Source organism: Notechis scutatus, chromosome 1, assembly GCF_049901735.1.
Source record: "Notechis scutatus isolate UNSWTSFEM ecotype Mainland chromosome 1, rNotScu1.2, whole genome shotgun sequence".
Classification (NCBI taxonomy): Eukaryota; Metazoa; Chordata; class Lepidosauria; order Squamata; family Elapidae; genus Notechis; species Notechis scutatus.
In genome coordinates this window covers 30,350,271-30,370,791 of record NC_142009.1, presented here as the reverse complement: position 1 = coordinate 30,370,791, position 20,521 = coordinate 30,350,271, and the positions used below count along the sequence as shown (strand labels likewise).

The 20,521-nt window shown below is 34.2% G+C and overlaps 1 protein-coding gene across 2 annotated transcripts in view; it reads right to left on the bottom strand.

Annotated features, from left to right (window-relative positions):
- MSRA (methionine sulfoxide reductase A) overlaps positions 1–20,521 on the bottom strand; it is a 218,792-nt gene that overhangs the window by 120,924 nt on the left and 77,347 nt on the right. For both annotated transcript variants that reach the window (XM_087960326.1, XM_087960328.1), the window contains exon 3: positions 7,674–7,793. In XM_087960326.1, coding sequence (XP_087816452.1) covers positions 7,674–7,793 — 120 coding nt within the window. The remainder of the gene's footprint in view (positions 1–7,673; positions 7,794–20,521) is intronic.

Below are 20,521 nucleotides of genomic sequence, written 5' to 3'. Positions count from 1 at the left end.
TCAAAATGGCCGCCCGGCACTGAGCGCACGTTTCAGAGGCGCACCAGCCCTAATCAGAAACCAAGAAATCCAAAAGCACAAATAAAGGGCTGGGAGAGGAAGCGTTGCTTCGTCTAAGGCGTTCTGGGGGGAAGACACAATCAACGCGCTAAAAATAGTGCAGGCTATTCAAGCGGCTGAGCCCAGCATGCTTGAAACGGCAGAGGAAAAAGGAGGAGGAGGGGTGGGGGAAAGCTCTGTTCCCTTACCTCCCTCCTGAGAGCGAAAGAGCTCTTGAACTAAATTTAGAGCAAATACCAAGGCACAGGGACAAGGAGAAAATTGTATTAATCAAACCTGACACAGTGAAAAACGAAAGAAACCTGAAACGGCCAAGGAACAGTAAATTAGCAGCCTGTATTTCTCGAAGGCTGAGCGAAACTGGGGAAACGCAAGGAGGAGTCACGTGGAGGAAGGAGGAGCGTTCCCTAATTATAACTCAGCCTGTGAGAAATGAAGACTGGAGCACCTCCCACTCTCTGGATGCTCGCAGCAGTTCTACGGAGAATACTCACTTTGAAGTTCTAGAATAAAAGAAATATCCAGATTTCCAGATTTGTTAAAATTTCAACTTCAGGCATTATCCATGCAACATGGTACTTATTGAAAAGTCATGCTGAGTATTATTTAAAATGTGCATTTTAAATTAATTCTTTATTTAATATATGGATCTTAGTCCAAATTTAAATTCAATTTTAATGCAAGTTTCTTTAAGTTTCAGATCAATATATTATTAATAAAATCTACAGTTGTATGTATGTTAATTTCTGTATTTATTTTCTATGTAAGGCAGCTAATCCTCTGGGGAGAAAATGTACAGACAAATATGCATATCACATTGTAAAAAACAGTAATGAATGAGCCTTTATCTCAGCTAGATCATGCAATAGTTTTGTTAGAATTTGAAATACATATGGTGAAAGGTTAGCATCTGAGTTTGTCGTGGTGTCTCACCCTTCTATATCTTTTAATCTGTCCTAGTTCTGCTCAGATCTATAAACAGCTGAAGTTCTTGAGACATATAAAACCTATGCTAACCTACAGAAGCCTGAAACCAAAATATGGCTCTTTGTTTGCCTATGATAATTTTACATACAAATATGAGATTAGACACAAAACTTGTCAGACTGATACAATGCATTCTGTTCAGTTCAGAAAGTTCAGCTGTATATACTTTATGGAAATGTGATATTAGAACAGAATCATTGGAAGGCTTTTCAGCCACAATTAACATTTGATACTTCTTTGGAAAGGGAAGACAATTAATTTCTTATTTTACCATTTCAGTGAGCAAAAACTGTCTTAAGCCAACTGGGAAATACAATACAAAGAAATAAAACTTATAGGAAAGGATTTTTGTTTGTTTTTGTTTTGTGATGAAATGGGTGGCAAACAAATTTTATAAATATATAAATAGCTTGTTGGCTTGTGCTTTATTCTGTACTACTTGCATAAGTCTGTACATACTTGCCCATGAATAGATGGGCAAAAAATTCCAGTATCTGACCAGAGTTGGCAATGGTTGCCCAGTAATAAGTCATTTGCCGACAACATAACATCTTGAATAAGATAGTGCTTTCCATAGCAGTTAAGTTCTATCTTGCTGGACTTCCCTCAGCCTGTTATGAAGGGGAACTGAAAGTTAACAAAAGAAGCTCATGCCATACATAAACTTTGCAAATAATGCTGGAGTATTGAGTTTTTAAAATTATGTTTCATGAAATAAAATAAAACATAAGGGAACAGGTTTACTTTTCGTAATCTAAACGTATGCATTATGTTTAGGAACTTATGATTTCTTCAACATATACACAGAAAAAGACCTTTGAAACCCCAAGAATTCAACATAGAGTTTGTCTTTCTTATTTACTTTAGTTCATGAAACCAGGATAAACACAAATTACACTATGAAGACCCCCTAATTTGAAAATAACACCTGAAAATCATTGTCTTTTTTTAAAAATATATTTTTATTAATTTTCTTTTTTTACATCATAAAACATCATGGTATCAACAATATTCTTGGCATCTATACAGGTTTTTGGTTTGAATATCATAATACATTATATTACATTTGTCTACTACTAAATAATATCGTTAGCTATAATTACTATTCTTATATCTTTATATAATTTACAAAATTTTATTTTACTTTCTTAAGGATTGTTTCAATTAACATTTTTGCCTCACTTCTTGGTTCTGTTTGTTAACCATTTATACCAATTGTTCCAAATGCTAACAATGAAATTGAAAGAAAAAGACGACTCTGAATTCTTTACAATTTGAAAATCATTATCTTAAGGGGGGAAAGGATTCCGCCATATGGAGCTTTTGTTCTTTGGGAATAGTGGTATATAAATGGTGGATATAATATTATAAACAGTAATTACTGGAATATCATGATTGCAGGGAAATAGGATGTGTCCTATAAACATCATTATTGTTATTATTATTGCTCCTTTCTGATGGGTCATTAAAGGAACCTGAACTTTGACTTTGAGATAGGAGAGGATGAGGGAGAAAACAAAGTATTAATTTAACCAAACTAAACAAAACACTACAAATAATGAGAAAGATGTAAGCAATCTATATCAACTGTGGCCCTTTGTATATTTGCATTTAATAGCAGTATTGATCATTCAAGATGCTCAGCACTGGTCATTTTTTCTTTCAGTACTAACATTTAGGATATACCATGACATTTGGTTAATGGACCATACCTATTCTTTTTATTCATCTCCATAGAAAATATGCATATTAGTTAAAATCCACTGCCATGTTCAATGGAAAATTTAAAAAAAACCACTATATTCGGATTAAAATGGCTAGGCAAGCAAAATAATTAGCAGCCTAAAATTCAATTAATAAATAAAGCATATCATTTACTCAGAGAGCAGCATCAGGATTTTAGTCATGGTATCATCATCTAGACTCATATTGTTGCTAAGGAACTTAAAAATTGCCCAAAGTTTAGGGAAATAGTGGCAGAAAATAGCAGCAGAAATCTCTGGATGGTTTGCATTATATCCACAAATGTTTCTGTACAATCCAAATAGATTGCTGAAAACGTGTACTTAAGGGAAACCAAGGACAAATCTGTGACTGATTACAAATTCTCAGGTTAAAGATCAGTTCAGAAAGATCTTAAGCATGATATAAACCTTCATTTTCTACTTGAGTCTGATCTATCTAATATAGAAATCATCTCCCCCTTTAAGCCTGATAACAATCCACCCCAATTCTAGGGAGACAAAGTAATGTTAATGATTAGGGTCTCAAAATTGTCTCAGGTGAATGGAACCATATTTATTCTATGCCGACAGAACATATTGTAGAGCAATGACAAAAAGAATTAAGCAAATTATCTTTCAAAGCTTCTGTCCTCTTACTAAACTTTAAAAAAAATATTTCCAAGGAATCAAAAGAATGTTTCCAAGGAATCAAAGTGTTCAGGATAGAAACTATTCGCAGTGAATGCTTTCTTATTGAACCATTTCCCTTATTTACAACAATAAAACAATGGAAAATGAGAATTGCTATCATTCTATACTGTGCCACCTAAGATTCTTTCAAAGCATAGGGATTACTTTGACAAACTGACCTGTCTCTCTTTCAGCCCATGTCAACTAAGTCAACCATAGGGAAGTGAAAAATGATATAGCCAAACAAGCAGAAGATTTTGGAATGAGGAAGGCTGCACTCTATACAGAAACTTTCTATATTAAAATCCTTGCATCTTGTTCTTTTAAGAGAAGCTGTAAGACAAATAGTCACACATCTAACAGAAATCCATTCCCTTCACAATGGAAAAGTATACTTCAACAAAAAAAAGTATGCTCAACTGTTACACTCCTGGAAGACTTCAGACCTGTAATCCTCAGAGTTTGTTCTCACATCCGTAGGCATCATTAGTAGTGCCAGAAAACAGGGATAATGTTTATAGTTTTATTATGCAGCTAAAACATCTTAAAAATCTAGGAACATCTGTCAAGGTAAAATAATATCTCAGTTATATTAATAGGACAGTTATCTTTCTTCCCCTTCTAGCTATATCTACATTTGATAGTTGGATATTTGAGCATCTCTTTTTCTGAAGTATGTTCAGAAAGACATAATTAACAAAAGATTGCTATGTATTTTCTTTAGAAAAAAGACAAGTGATACAGAAGCATAGAATCATGGGGCCATCAATTCTAATCCCCTACCCAGTGCTGAACTCCACAGACGTGGAGTTTAATGTATTTTTCCTATAATTTTATTGCTCTTTGTTTTTAGTGTTACGTGCTGAATAAAATAGAACTCAGAATATACATTTTTAATAAATGAACAACAATCAACAAACTCTCAGACAACAAACAGGATAGAAGTGGGCATGAAATAATAATATAATAGTAAAGAATCACTTCTCAGCTGTCTCAAAATTCTAAAATTGAAGGAAACTTTTTAAAAAAGCTAATTCTGAAACAAGCATAATTACTTAAACAAAACTGGAGGTATCATGGCAACAAATCTAAAAACAGGCATTTAAATTGCCATTAATTTTCAAAAATCATTCACACATATTAAAAAACAAAGTGATAGCTGCTGAGGAAAAAAACATTACAGGGTGCTCAAATACAAACTAAATGATTTTTAGGGTACTGTATCTAAATAAGAAATAATGTTCAAAACTCATAGTCCTCCATATAATTATATTCTAAATGACTACCCAAAATTTCAGATAATTATTTGGTTATATATTTTGAATCAGAAATATAATGTAAAAATATTTTGCTCTTAAGCAACTACATGGGATAAAGACAGGCTAATAACTCCAAGCAGCTGTTGAATCAACCAGCTTTTCTTTCCATCAGTCCTCAGTTCCACTGTGTATGTGCTGATCTAAGAACACTTTTAAATATACTGATAAATAAAAAGTTGTTCTGAACATCTGTAAGCAAACTATAAAGAGATATTTCATAATGAATGAACATCATGAATTTTACATAATACTAGCCAAAACTGTGTATTTGTCTATTGAGTCAAAGGCACTGGAAATAGCCCAAAACATTTATCCAGTACAAATATCTTTTCAAACATGCATCTGTAAGACAATTTACAGAGATATAAAAATAATTTTCTATCAGGGTACTTATCTTCAGAAGTCAGAGCAATTTGATTACTGTTTTAGCTCAGAGAGGGGTGGGATTCAATTTTTTTAACAACCAGTTCTGTGGGCGTGGCTTAGTTGGTGGGCATGGCTTGGTGGTCATGTGACTGGCTGGGAGTGGCCAACTCAACATCACTCACATTAAGGCATGCATCTCCTCGCCTAGCCTCGCCTGACTGTGGGGGTGCTGCAACAGTCATAAGTGTGAAAAATGGTCATAAGTCACTTTTTTCAGTGCCATTGTAACTTTGAATGGCCACAAGCAAAGTACCAGCAAAGGAGAGGGGGAAAACTCCAGAAAAGTTCCAGAGACAGGAAGTCTAGTCCTGCCAAGCATGTAAATAAGGGTTAATGGAGAGGCAGTTTCTGTAAGCAACACCAGAATGTTTCCTTCCTGCCTCCCTTACAGGATTAAGCCAGTCATTTCTTCTAACAACTGGTTCTCCAAACTGCTTAGAATGTTAACAACCAGTTCTAGAGAATAGGTGCGAACCTGTAGAATCCCACCCCTGAGCTCAGAGCAACATGGTTTGTATTTGCTAACATAAAAGGTGATGATAATCATTCTTAAAAGCATAATACATAATTCACAAAGGTTTGCTTCTACATTCTGCTAAAATATCTCATCATGAGATAAGACACATTCTGCAATACTCCGTTGCTCCAAATGGCTATGCTGCATGAGCTGCAAGTTTATATTATGAAGTCCCTTGCTACTCTGTGGCCAGGAGCAAGCTGAATTGGACACAAGTTTCTAAATATTCCACAGACTTCTAAAATCCAGTTTTTACATCACACTACAGCATTAATACAAATACTGTTGGTGTAACTGATTATAATACCTACAAAGATAGTTAGGATCTGCAGAAAGCACTGAATTAGGGTATGCAATGTTGCATTATCATCAAAGAATCCACAAAGAAATCACATTCTGACTAACAAGTGGTATTGCAGATATTACCATCAGTTTTATTTTCATGGGGAGAGGAAGTGAACTTAGAAGGCTGTTAAAAGAGCAAAAAGAGCAATCATAAATGAATATAAAATTCCTTTATTCTTAATTGTACAGAAATTTGCTTAGACGAAATGAAGTATACAAGCACAAAACAGCAAATCTAGATCATAATCTCGCTTTTGCTTTCAAGGAAACCGGAAAAACCAAGGGCTGCAGCTTAATACACCAGGTGAAGGAATGTATTATGATTTTAAGATCCTGATTATTGTTAGGAAACAACATTTGGATAACTACTTGCAAGTGATGGCATGAGGGTAAGGAAAGCAATTGCTTCAAAGGAACAATAGATTTATTTAAAATGGATGTAAATCAAAGGAATCTTAGAGAAAAAAATCTATTTCAATGGGTACAATTCATTTCAAAGGAGAAATAACATTGTTTCAAGGACCATAAATCAAACTATGTTTCCAAAATGTGCACCATCTGTGGTCCTAATACTTTTGTTTCTTTAAAACTAGTGGCTATTTTGGGATCAGAACTTATAGGAGAGACCATGAGATAATTATCCTGATGATTGTTTGTGATTTTTATCCCAGATGCTAATTATATATTTATTTTTATGTTGCTGTTATGCTATTTTTTTAACTGTTTGCTGTTAGGCAGAGTCATAATGTTGAGATGGGAGGCCATATAAATTGAAACAAATAAATAAGAAAGCCCAATTCAATTTAAAAAGTAAGTTTTTTAAATGGAATGGTGGGAAGTTTGTGCTTGGTTGTTGTTTTTATTTTTATTGCACTATATATTGTTTTTACAAATTTATTTAGGTATTTAAGTTGTCCATTTAAAAATATTTTTCACACAATATTTCTTTCTTTTTTTTCTTTCCTTCATTCTGTTCTTGAAAAATATGCTAATGTACAATCCTCAACAACAAAATTAATGGGCAATGATTGTCAGTCCTCCCAGGTAAACCAGGCAGGAAACAGGACTAGATGAACAAATTCCAGTGTATTGTAAGGCTACATTAACAGAATCTTGCAAGTCTGTAGGCACAAATATCCCAACACAATTTTTATCTGCTGGATCCATTAGGGTGGGTCCTTCCCATTTTTTTTTCCTGAAAGTTGCATTAAAACCACTGAGGGCTCCTGCCTCTCTCGCCTGTTTGGTCCCTAGACAGTATCACTTCCCTTCTTTCCCCAAGATCATCCACACATTCAATTGTGATGACTGAATGTACAATCCTGCTACGCTGGATATTAAAAATAATATAGTTAGCATAAGGAAGAAGGATACTGATTCAGTCAACTATATTGACCTGTAGGACTGTCAAAGTTTTACAGAGTAGGAAGAATGAAGCTAGACAAATAAATTTGTATAAAACAATTTCATAAATTTATATGCGAATAACTTCAGCTGTATAGATTTCTCTTGCATTTTATTTTATTTCTTGACTTCCTGGATACTTATTTCTTCCATTAATTTTGTCAATAAGAGATATCTAATCCATAAAAATATGAACCTTACCTGAACAGACTTCCTCATATGTGGGATTTGGGGTATATCCTCCTGCATAACCTACTTGAGTAGAGTAGACTCCTTTCTGCTTCCAAAATTTCTTCTCTGCCCCCCAGAAACAGCCCATCCCTGCAATAAGCATAAGCAATTATAATACTAATGAAGCTGTTGTTTACATTACATATAGAATAAAATAGAATTCTTTATTGGCCCAGTGTGATTGTATACACAAGGAATTTGTCTCCCGTGCATAAGCTGTCAGTATATATGCAACAAGTGATAAATCATGATCATCATCATAAATCATAATATACAACACTCAGTTATAGTCATAGGATACTAAATAAAGCAATCAACATAAATCATTAGATACAAACAACATAAATCAAACATATAATTGATATAATAATAATGTATTTATTCTTGATAGCATACCATGATACTTTTCATTTGGTCTCACTAGAGATTTTTATATCAGTGTATTGAAAGGTATGTGTGCTCTCTTTGGGTTTACTTGAACAAGCTATCTTAAAACATTTATGACAATTTAACTGTAGACCCTGTTTTAGAGAAACAATGATATTTGGATTTCCCTTCCAATTTAATTAAAATGTTACCAGTAAGGAATTTCAAAGGTTTCAATAAAAAATAATATCTTGATCTGCATGAAGCAGATGAAAATGTCCTTTGAACACCACATAATTTGTTCCAAAACTCTTGTTCTGAAAAAAGCATCAATAAATTCAGGAAGGTGTCTTTTCCTCTTTTTTATTGCCTGACAAACTCACTTTGTCCTTTGTAATTCACAAAAGCTCATGATCTTAAGTAAGTTAATGTTTAACAAAAATACCTTAGGCCAGTTAAAGACATGACTATTAAACAACATTGACCAGCATTAACCTAGATGTTGTACCTGTGGTTAACTTACTATCTAACATACTGACATGAAATGAAATGAGTTTATTCCATTATCAACTTAGTAATTTGACAAGTCTATATTTAAATTTAATATATCGATTGAAATATAAAACTAATTAAATAGAAAAAAAATAAAATGCTTTTCATAAACTCAAATATTAAAAGTACTGATACTCCCTAATTTTAGATGCTGCACTTTATCAAAGTTGCTTACAAAATACAGAACCTCTAGTGAAAAGACTACATCCATGTAAGAGCTTTAGGATAGGTTAAAAGGCAATCATACATATTTTTACAGCATAATTTTCTTTCAGTTGATTAGCAAATTGTCAAAGCACAGTAATCTGTATTAATGGCAAACATTCATTTAATGTTCTGCTTCCTGGCATCTGCAATATTTAGAGGTGGCAGAACAATAATTAACTAAATTAGAGATCATGCAGGAAGGAGGTGGGAAAAGCCCCCTCAGCCTAGTCAATTCATATATGCAAATAATATATAAAGTGCATACACAAATGAAGTATTTATTCACTGATGTGAATAAAGTTGGCAAAAAACCTCCATATAAATGACCTTGTAGCCTCAGAAATCATCCTATGAAATTGAAATCTCTCAAATGGTACTAAATTAACAGCAAGCAGGGATAAGAATCCATGTTGCTTTGACAGATATTAACATTTTTGGGCTAGAAAATATATACCTAGGAAAATTCATAAAACATCTCAAAAATAGCTTTATTTAATAGCCATTAAAATTATCTTGAATGTTGTCCTAAACAAATCTTATTTCAACATTTTGCAAGATATCCTTTCTCCCTAATCTGATTTAAAGTCTTGAGAACACCTTAAAAACTGGGAAGTGCAGAATTCTTTGGGATAACCAAATAGCATTAAAGCATAGTAGTATAAAAAATTTGCAGTTGGAATTGAAGGGACTGCATTTTCTTTGTGGATTTGTGGATCAAATGAGAAACTGTCCCAAGGAACTAAAAACTGATATATTGACATTTGCATTGTTAAAACAGAATTATTATGTTTTCATTTAGTATAATTGTTATCAAGCTCATATGTTTCATGGCAATTAATGCTTTGATGGGTCAACTGTTAGTAAATCCTATTTTTGCAGACCACAAAGTCTCCCAAGATTGAGCCACTGAAATATGACAGCAAAATGGCATGATTTCTTTTTTACAATGCAAATAAAAAAAAACCAAGTTCATTATTCCTCAGACTTTAAAGCACTTTTTTTCTATCCCTCTCGCCTAATAATAATAAAAAAGGGAAAATTTCAATCCCATCCACTCTTATGCCAACAGTAACTGGCAGGAGGATTCCTGCAGACCATGATGCCTGCAGCTATAAGAATAAAAAAAAATTAAAATAACAACACTATGATTCCTAGACAAAATAAATCACTCATCTCTTTTACATAAAAGGGATCACTTACCAAAAATTCTTGCAGTGATAAATATAGGAAACTGTGTCTTCTGTATGTGTATAAATATTGAACAAAATTTAGTTTACATGTAGACCATTATTTTCAATTAATGTGAGGCAACTTCACACCTTCCTATTTTCATTGCCAATATCAAAGTGCAAAAACATCTTAAAGTTAAGCTCTTAAATTTCATTGGCAATGGAGGAAGTTTTTTCATGTGAAATACAGGATGCTACCTATCTTTATTTTTATTCCCCAATTCTAGACAGGTTTTTTTTTTCTTTGAAATGTTTTAATCCAAGTCCTATCGAGAAATGTAGGACATCACTGCTACCTCCTATCATTTTCAACATTCGTTTAGAAACACGTTTAATAGAATAAAGCCAAAACTGCCATCAAATAGATCACAAAGGTATGGAGTTCCTTTGAATCTTTAGAAACCAACTTCAAACTAAAGGGGTCTGACCAGCTGTTATCTATGTTACTAGTATAAAAGTACTAAAAAGAAAATTTTACTACAGTCTAAAAATAATTACACAACCATAATAAATCTAGCAATGGATAAAAGGACTAAGTAAAACTGTGTAATTGTGTCCTGCATCTTGAAACCAATCAGTTTCCAGTTTACCTATTGATTGAAATTAGAGCAATAGTTATTTTCATATAATCATCTTCATGGATGTAGAAGGTGTCATACATTCTAAATTCTTCCATACTTCTTATGTGACCTGGAACTCATGAAAAGCAGATGTTTATATTTCTTGTTTAATATGGTCCACATTTTAGAGCAACGTAATTTAAAGCAACCATAGACTATAGAGGCTCTCACCAGAATAGGAATGTTAGATCTTAGGTCAAGTATTGCCCCTATCTATCAGATACAAATATTCTAATTAAAAGGTTTTGAAGTTGGGATACTCAGAAAATATGACATAGTTAATTTTCTCTATGGATTCCAAAGTCTTCTCTTGCTGACATGCATGTCTGGGCCCAAAATTCTATCTTGTTTAACAGACAATGCTCAAAGGGAACAGATGCACCAGTCAGTAATAATAGATTACACAACTGGAATAGTCATTATTTATTTATTTATTGGTTGAATTTATTTTGTATATACTATTATCAATATAGGAAGTGTTTCTTGGGCATATAAGAATTGTTCCCCTTTTAACTTCTAGATCAGTGGCCCCCAACCTTTTTTGTGCCACGGCCCGGTACCGGCATCACAAAACGACCCGCGGCCTGGTACCGGCATCAGCATGCATGACAAGGCAAGGCGAGCCGAGCGACAGGGCAGCCAGCCGTCCCCCGCTTCTCCCCGCCACCTTCAACTCCTCCTTTGTACCTTTGTCGATGGGCTTCGCTTCGGGACGGCTTCGGGACGGTCGCTCGGCTCGCCTTGCCTTGGGTGCTGAAAGAATCCTCATGCCTTAGTTTCGTTCAAAGCCCCCCCCCCCCCTTCGATGAAACTAAGGCACGAGGATTCCTTCAGGACCCAAACGCCGCTTTCCAATCGGAAAAGCTCACCCGGAAGCACTTTCTCGTCAAACAAGATGGCGGCGCCCAGCAAACCGGCGGCCCAGTAGGAAATGTTCCACGGACCGGTACCGGTCTGCGGCCCAGTGGTTGGGGACCCCTGTTCTAGATGATCATGTTGCCCTTTCTTTCCTTCCTTCCTTCCTTCCTTCCTTCCTCTTTGAATGAGAATTGACTCATGGCAACTGTCTGAACAAGTCCCTGCAATTTATTTTGCAACATTTTTGTAAGTGGTTTGAACTGCTCCTTCCTAGGAATGAGAAAAAGTAAGTGGCCCAAAATCATCCAGCTGGCTTAATGGCTAAGTCTCAGGGTCTCCTAGTGTTGGTGTCTTAACTACTAAACCAAACTGGCTCTTTTTATTTATTTATTCTTTTCTTTATTTATTCAATTTCTATAGCTCATCTCAACCCAATTTTTCTTTAGTGCTCAATATATTATGCACAAGAAATTAACCATAAAAATAAGGTACATTATATTATTTCAACAATATGACAAAAGAATGGAATCTTTGAGCTACGTGCCAGAATCTCCACTATTTTTACTAAAAATATTATAAATATTTAATTTCTAACTTTCCCTTTGTTGTACTTGACAATATAATATTCTAAACATTTAAAATGTTTGTACATTTATGAATTCAGTTCTTTCATCAGTTCTTTTTCCTCTTAATAGCCATATTCCAAATATCTATAATTTACCTTGCTGTGGTATTATGGAAACCGTTCTTGCTTGAATGAGGTAAAACTTCTGCAAACACACACTCTTAATTTTGTCATTATTTTATATTCTCTAATTTTAGGTTCTCAATCTATTTAAGTTTAAATATTGAGTTATCATTAATAACTCTTTTCTAATGTTGTTCTAAGTTTATCCCTGTAGCTATGAATATTTATTTAGTAAATTGTGATATTTTTGTTAGTATATTTAAGACTTATGCCTAGAAAAAAAGTGGTTTCATTTCAAATATGATTTCTAAAATTCTCTCAATAATAATGTGTACTTCTTTCAAGTACTTTGGAGGTTTTTTTTCCTTGTTTACCATATATGATAAAATGTTCCTTATGTCTCATGGCATTTCCAAAAATTTTACTTTATGAATTAGCAATTATTGATGGGGTTGTATACCATGTGTAAAACATTTTTAATCAGTTTCCCCTTAAATAGTAACGTGGGGTAAATTTTATAAATTTGTTCCATAATTCTTCCCATTATTGTATTGTATTGTCTATTTCTTTAAAAATTTGGCAACCATTTTATCACACTTTTTTTCCAAGTGCTCTGTCTCCATGTCCCAAAGGTGATTTTCCAAAAGGCAACTGGATTTTCTTGGTTTTTTTTTTCTTTGAAAATGTTTCACTTCTCATCCAAGAAGCTTCTTCAGTTCTAAGTACTGGTGGGAAGTTATTAGAACAGATAATTCTGAATTAGAACTGAAGAAGGACCTGCCCTAATGGATCAATCAATTAAAAGTGGTGGCAGGAAGTTTGTACTTCCAGACTTGCAAGATTCTGTTAACATACTCATCCAGATACGTTTCCTGCCTGGTTTATCTGGAAGGGTTGATACTTTCTTTCTTTTTTGTTTTTGTTTTTTATTTCTGTTCTGTCAAAGTCTTTACTTTTTCTTTCGCTTTTCTGCTTGTTTTTTTCTGCTTGGCTTGTTTGACTGTTCTCCTTTTCTACTTCTTGGCTCCAGCTGAGAGAAATAACTAGCAAAACTTTTAGTTCACACCAGATATGTGGGAGGAGGAAGACTATAGAGTTCCAGGCAAATATCTCAACACCACCACCCCTCCTCTCCTCTCCTCTTTCCCCCATCCCACCTAACTGCTGTTTGATTGGCAGCTGCTGGGTCATCCTGATAAGAGGGAAGGAAGCAGTACAGGTGTTCGTAATCTGCTCCGGCAATCTGTGCTTTCCCACACCACAGTGAGAGATCATAACATGAGCTATCAACCTAAATAGTTAATTAATAATCTTATTCCTATAATGCACATGACACCAAAACTACTTTGATGGCACATAAAAATAGTTGACAGCCAAAGCTCAGGAGAGTCTTTCAGTCTTGTCTAGGTAATATAAAAAATATTCTTCTTTTAAAAAAATATTTTTATTAAACATTTACTAATAATTTATAACAATCAATTCTTTCAACAACATTACAACATCAACATTCCTATTCATATATTAGTTACTATGTTACTTTTGTATCTATGATTTAGCCAAGTATACTAGGCGTCCCAGATCAAATAGTACTCTGAATCATCTTTATCTTTTAACTCGAAAGTCAGCATGTCCATCTCTGCGCAGTCCAAAATCTTTCTTATCACAGTCTCCTCAGATGGTATATTATCCTGTTTCCAGTACTGTGCATACACAATTCTGGCAGCTGTTGTTATATGTAGAATAATATATTTGTCAGTCTTAGTATAAACTCCCATTATTATTCCCAATAGAAACAATTCCGGTCTAAATGCAATTTTTTGTTTTGTTATTTCCTCTATCCACCTTTTAATCCTATTCCAATATATTTTAGCTTCAGGGCATGTCCACCACATGTGGAAATAAGTGCCTTGTTTATTTTTGCATTTCCAACATTCTGGTTTTCTAGTTGGAAATCTTTGCCAATCTAGCAGGGGGTAGGTGCCACCTATAAACATTTTATATATATTTTCTTTATACGCTGGTGATAATGTTAATTTATAATTTTTCCCCAACATTCTAATTTAATGTTGTATCCCAAATTTTTAACCCAAACTATCAGTTTCTTTTACAGTTTCTTCCTCCATTTTAAAATTCAAGAGTAGGTTATATATTTTGGATATCATCTTCTCTTCCGGTCCCTGAATTATTTTATCTAATTGTTGCTGATCTTTATAAAATCCATATTCTTCTTTGTCTTTTTTGTATCTTGTCTGGATTTGTAGATAGGCCACCAGTCAATATCAATACCTTGTTGTTTTAGTTCTTATGCTGTTTTCAGCCTTCCTTGTGGGTCGATCAATTCCTTATATTTTCTTATTTTGTTTAAGTCCATTGCATTGGGGTATATTATCGCTTCCATCGTTGACAGCCAGATTGGTATTTTGGTGTAATGATTTTTTCCCCCCACACCTGAATAAGTGCATCTCTGATCTGATGACTTTGGAAATAAGAATGACTTTTGCTTTTCCCTTCCCATAAAAATCCATACCACCCTCGTTGCAGGTCATATCCCTCTATTAATAATATTCTTTTATTCTCCAAGTAATCCAGGGTAATACTCTAAAACATTTATTACTGTTCTTGTATTATTTTTGATCTGCCTGTTTGGTAAAAAATCCATTTTGATCTGGATGTATAGTTTCGTTTAGGAGTTTTTTCAACCTTTCTGCAATAATAGTAGTAAATATTTTGTAGTCAATGTTTAACAATGATATGGGTCTGTAGTTTTGAATCTGTTGGTGATCTGTGCCCTATTTTGGAATTAGTTGATATATGCTTCCTCCCATGATTTTGGTAGTTTCACTTCCACCATTGCTTCATTACAGGTGAAACTCAAAAAATTAGAATATCGTGCAAAAGTTCATTTATTTCAGTAATGCAACTTAAAAGGTGAACCTAATATATGAGATAGACTCATTACATGCAAAGCAAGATAGTTCAAGCCGTGATGTGTCATAATTGTGATGATTATAGCTTACAGCTCATGAAAACCCCAAATCCACAATCTCACAAAATTAGAATATTGTGAAAAGGTTCAATATTTTAGGCTCAAAGTGTCCCACTCTAATCAGCTAATTAAGCCATAACACCTACAAAGGGTTCCTGAGCCTTTAAATGGTCTCTCAGTCTGGTTCAGTAGGAATCACAATCATGGGAAAGACTGCTGACCTGACAGTTGTATAGAAAACCATCATTGACACACACCATAAGGAGGGAAAGCCTCAAAAGGTAATTGCAAAAGAAGTTGGATGTTCCCAAAGTGCTGTATCAAAGCACATTAATAGAAAATTATGTGGAAGGGAAAAGTGTGGAAGAAAAAGGTGCACAAGCAGCAGGGATGACCGCAGCCTGGAGAGGATTGTCAGGAAAAGGCCATTCAAAAGTGTTCACAAGGAGTGGACTGAGTCTGGAGTCAGTGCATCAAGAGCCACCACACACAGACGGATCCTGGACATGGGCTTCAAATGTCGTATTCCTCTTGTCAAGCCGCTCCTGAACAACAAACGTCAGAAGCGTCTTACTTGGGCTAAAGAACAACAGAACTGGTCTTTTGCTCAGTGGTCCAAAGTTCTCTTTTCTGATGAGAGCAACTTTTCAATCTCATTTAGAAACCAAGGACCCAGAGTCTGGAGGAAGAAGGGAGAGGCACACACTGCAGGATGCTTGAAGTCCAGTGTGAAGTTTCCACTGTCCGTGTTGATTTGGGGAGCCATGTCATCTGCTGGTGTTGGTCCACTGTGCTTCATTAAGTCCAGAGTCAATGCATCCGTCTACCAGGAGATTTTGGAGCACTTCATGCTTCCTTCCGTAGCCAAGCTTTATGAGTATGCTGACTTCATTTTCCAGCAGGACTTGACACCTGCCCACACTGCCAAAAGCACTAAAACCTGGTTCAATGACCGTACGATTACTGTGCTTGATTGGCCAGCAAACTCACCTGACCCAAACCCCATAGAGAATCTATGGGGCATTGCCAAGAGAAAGATGAGAGACATGAGCCCGAACAATGCAGAAGAGCTGAAGGCTGCTATTGAAGCAACCTGGTCTTCCATAACACCTCAGCAGTGCCACAGGCTGATAGCTTCCATGCCACGCCACATTGAGGCAATAATTGCTGCAAAAGGGGCCCAAACCAAGTACTGAGTACATATGCATGCTTATACTTTTCAGAGGTCCGATGTTGTTCTATGTACAATCCTTGTTTTATTGATTGCATGTAATATTCTAATTTTCTGAGATTGTGGATTTGGGGTTTTCATGAGCTGTAAGCCATAATTATCACAATTATGACAAATCATGGCTTGAACTATGTTGCTTTGCCTGTAATGAGTCTATCTCATATATTAGTTTCACCTTTTAAGTTTCATTACTGAAATAAATGAACTTTTGCACGATATTCTAATTTTTTGAGTTTTACCTGTATATACTTCTAGCATTCTTGTTTCCAGTGATTCTTGTAGGGTTTTATATAGCTCTTCTGGGAGTCCATCTGGCCCTGGAGTCTTGTTGTTTTTTTGTTTCCGAATCGCCTCTTTTAATTCCATTTGAGTTATTTCACTATTTAACATTTATTTTCTTCTGAAATTTTAGCTAGACATCTTTTAAATATTATTGTATATTTTCTTCTGTTATATCTTCCCGTCTATATAGGTCGGCAAAATATTTCCTTGTAATGTCTTTTTTCTTTTCTTTCTGGTGATTTTCATCTATCAGATGTTGTACTGACCTTCTTTCTTTTTCTTTCTTTAATTTGTGCGATAATCATCTACCTGGTTTATTTGCATGTTCGAAATAATTTTGCCTCACCATTCTGATGTTTTGTGCCCATTCTTCTTGCATCAATAGGTTTAATTTTTGTCTAGCCAGAGTCCTTTCTCCTTTTATTTTGTTGTTTTGTGGCTCTCTTTGTAGTATTATTTCCAGATTTTTAAGTTTATCTTGCAATGCAGTTTGTTGTTTTCTTTTTCTTTGTTTCTTTGTGCCATATATGCTATTGTTAGTCCTTTTATATATGTTTTTGTGGTATCCCATAAGTTTTGCGGTATTGTTTGATGTTTCATATTTTCTCTAAAAAATATATCCAATTCTTTTTTAATCATATGGCCATATTCTTTCTCTTTCAGGATCTTCTGATTTAACATCCATCTCCTTTTTATTTTCTGACCTTTCCAAGTTACTTTTATCGGATTGTGATCCGTTCATGTGTTTGTCTCTATTTCTATTTCCTCTATGTTTCTTCCTAGTTCCAAATTCGTCCAGATCATATCTATTCTTGACCATGAGTTGTGTGGACAAGAATAGAAAGTATACTGATTTTTATTTATTTATTTATCTCTCTCCATACGTCTCATAAGCCTAATTCTTGTATTATTTCATAGAATATTTTTGGAAGTGTTTTCCTTTTCTTCTTATTTGGGTTATTGCTTGCATTATATTTTTTGGGGTTCACTACTGCATTAAAGTTGCCCACCAAGCATATTCAAAAATATTCTTTCTCCCAAAAAAACCCACCAGACTCAACACTATTGGGTCAAATCCCAGCAATTTTGTTTTTATTTATTTATTAAATTTCTTTGCTGCCCATCTCACCATAAGGTGAGAATAAGAATCTGATTTTTAAAACAAGAGTTATACTTTACTTTCCTGAGGGACAAAGGACATTTTCATGATAATTAATCAAAGGCTTAAGTTCCAAAGATTATGGTAAGATTAATTGACATGAAGACATATCTCAATAGTTGCAGAAATGATTCAGTACTTCAGAATACTTGTCTCCTTGTTAAGCGCTATAAAATGAAATAAACCAATTTCTTTATCTTTACATTCCACCTTTACTCAAGAGCTAAATACGATGTACATAGCACCATCCCACAAAATAACTGTAAAATAGTTTAGTCTGAGAGCAGTGACTTCCCCAAGTCATGTAGTGAGCTTGTATTGATTAGTTTCCTCAATTATTTTTCATACCAAAGTTTGAACTGTAGCTTGCTAAATATCAAGGTAGAAGATCCTATTAAGCTTTAGCCCCACTATGAATAATAGCAGACATCTGTGTACTCGTTTGCAATTTGGGGTGGGTGGGTGCATGATGCACCAATACTCTTATTTCTGATCAGTGTGTTTTGCTTTGTTGTACCTCACCCAAAGTCCTATGATTGAGGCAATGGACAATCTTGTAAATAAATATATAATAAGTCTAGCATATTACAACTGATGGTTAGCACCTACTTGAAGTTAGATAAGGTTCAACTAAATTTAAGGGGAGTTGGACCTAGTCCACTGGTGACTACATAGGGATTCTAGTTTGATTCCTCTTTTAATTCCACCCCCCCCCCACAGTTTCTGCTATTCTTTCTCCCATAAACACAATCTTAATTCTCTACAATTTAGATATTTTAAAGTTCCATTCAACTATCGAGTTATTCCATAAGCTTATCATAACTAAATTCTTTACAAGATTGTAAATTACCATTTAAGATAATAAAACACAAATCTCTTTTGAGAAACAGCTAAGTCAGTGCAAACCATTGACTAAAAATCCTTAATCATAAAAGTATATTTAATTTCTACTGATTTTTAAGAACCACATTTATATTTGTAGCCTGTAATGTTTAAAATGGCTTCTGGCTAAACACAATAATAACTAATATCTTTTGCCATTCCCTTCTAAAAAAAATAACTAGGAGCAATAGTGAATGTATTCTTTATTGTAATGCAGTAAGTTTGAGCTGTAATCCATCATTACATGAATCCTTTATTTAATTTTGTGTGTGTCTACCTTCAGATCAGTTTTTACTCCTGGTTACTGCCTGGACATGTCCCTCACTTTTCTTGGCAAGGTTTCAGAAGCAGTTTGCCCTTGCTTGCTTCCCAGGCCTAAAAAAGGGTGACTGCCCTAAATTGCCCAGCTAGCTTTGTACCCAAGGCAGGCCTAGAAACTGAGGTCTCCCAGTTTCTAACCACTATATCAACTGGCTCCCTCATTCCATATTGCAATCTTCATTCATTTTTCATATCGGGTACATATCCTTATCTGTATGTATTGGAGGGGTCTTTTTATTAACAAGTAAAAAGACTAGATTGGATATTGAAAATTCGAATTCATCCATACTTCGATCAGTTATCATTTTAAAAAGAGATAATAGTGATAAACAATTTCTTGAGGCAAAGAATTATGGTGATATTCATTAATAATAATAGAAACAGCATAATTTAATATAAGTCTAGACAGAAATAAAGTCTCAATATTAGACAAATTGAACTTACCAAATATTCATGTGCATTCCCTCTGGAAAGGGTTCAACCATACTGTTCCCATTCTTTGTTTTTTTGTATCTTGTCTGGATTTGTAGGTAGGCCACCAATCAATAAACAACCTTGTTGTTTTAGTTCTTATGCTGTTTTCAGCCTTCCTTGTGGGTCGATCAATTCCTTATATTTTCTCATTTTGTTTAAGTCCATTGCATTGGGGTATATTATTGCTTCCATCGTTGACAGCCAGATTGGTATTTTGGTGTAATGATTTTTTCCCCCACACCTGAATAAGTGCATCTCTGATCTGATGACTTTGGAAATAAGAATGACTTTTGCTTTTCCCTTCCCATAAAAATCCATGCCACCCTCGTTGCAGGTCATATCCCTCTATTAATAATATTATTTTATTCTCCAAGTAATCCAGGTTAATACTCTAAAACATTTATTACTGTTCTTGTATTATTTTTGATCTGCCTGTTTGGTAAAAATCCATTTTGATCTGGATGTATAGTTTCGTTTAGGAGTTTTTTCAACCTTTCTGCAATAATAATAGTAAATATTTTGTAGTCAATGTTTAACAATGATATAGGTCTGTAGTTTTTTTGTTGTTTTTTTTTTGGAACAAATTTTATTAATTTTAAAGACAAACAAACCATCATTAACCATTGAATACATAAAACCTCTTTCCATTATTAATTTTACAAGTCAAATAAAATATTATTTTATACAACATAATTCTGTTTTACACCATTTCCATATGGACATATAAATATCTCCTAGCAAATTTCTCATTATTTCTCTTTTCGTATTCAATTTCATTATTATTATTGTTATTTTCTATATTTATCCAATTTATAATCATCATCTACATTTCTCTCTGACTTGATTACACATTATTCTCATCGAACATTCCTCCGAGGTTTTATTAATTCTCAAACAAACATGAACACACAAAACACAAAAATATAAAACTTCTTTTAAGAAAGTAGTTTGGCCCCAGATTAC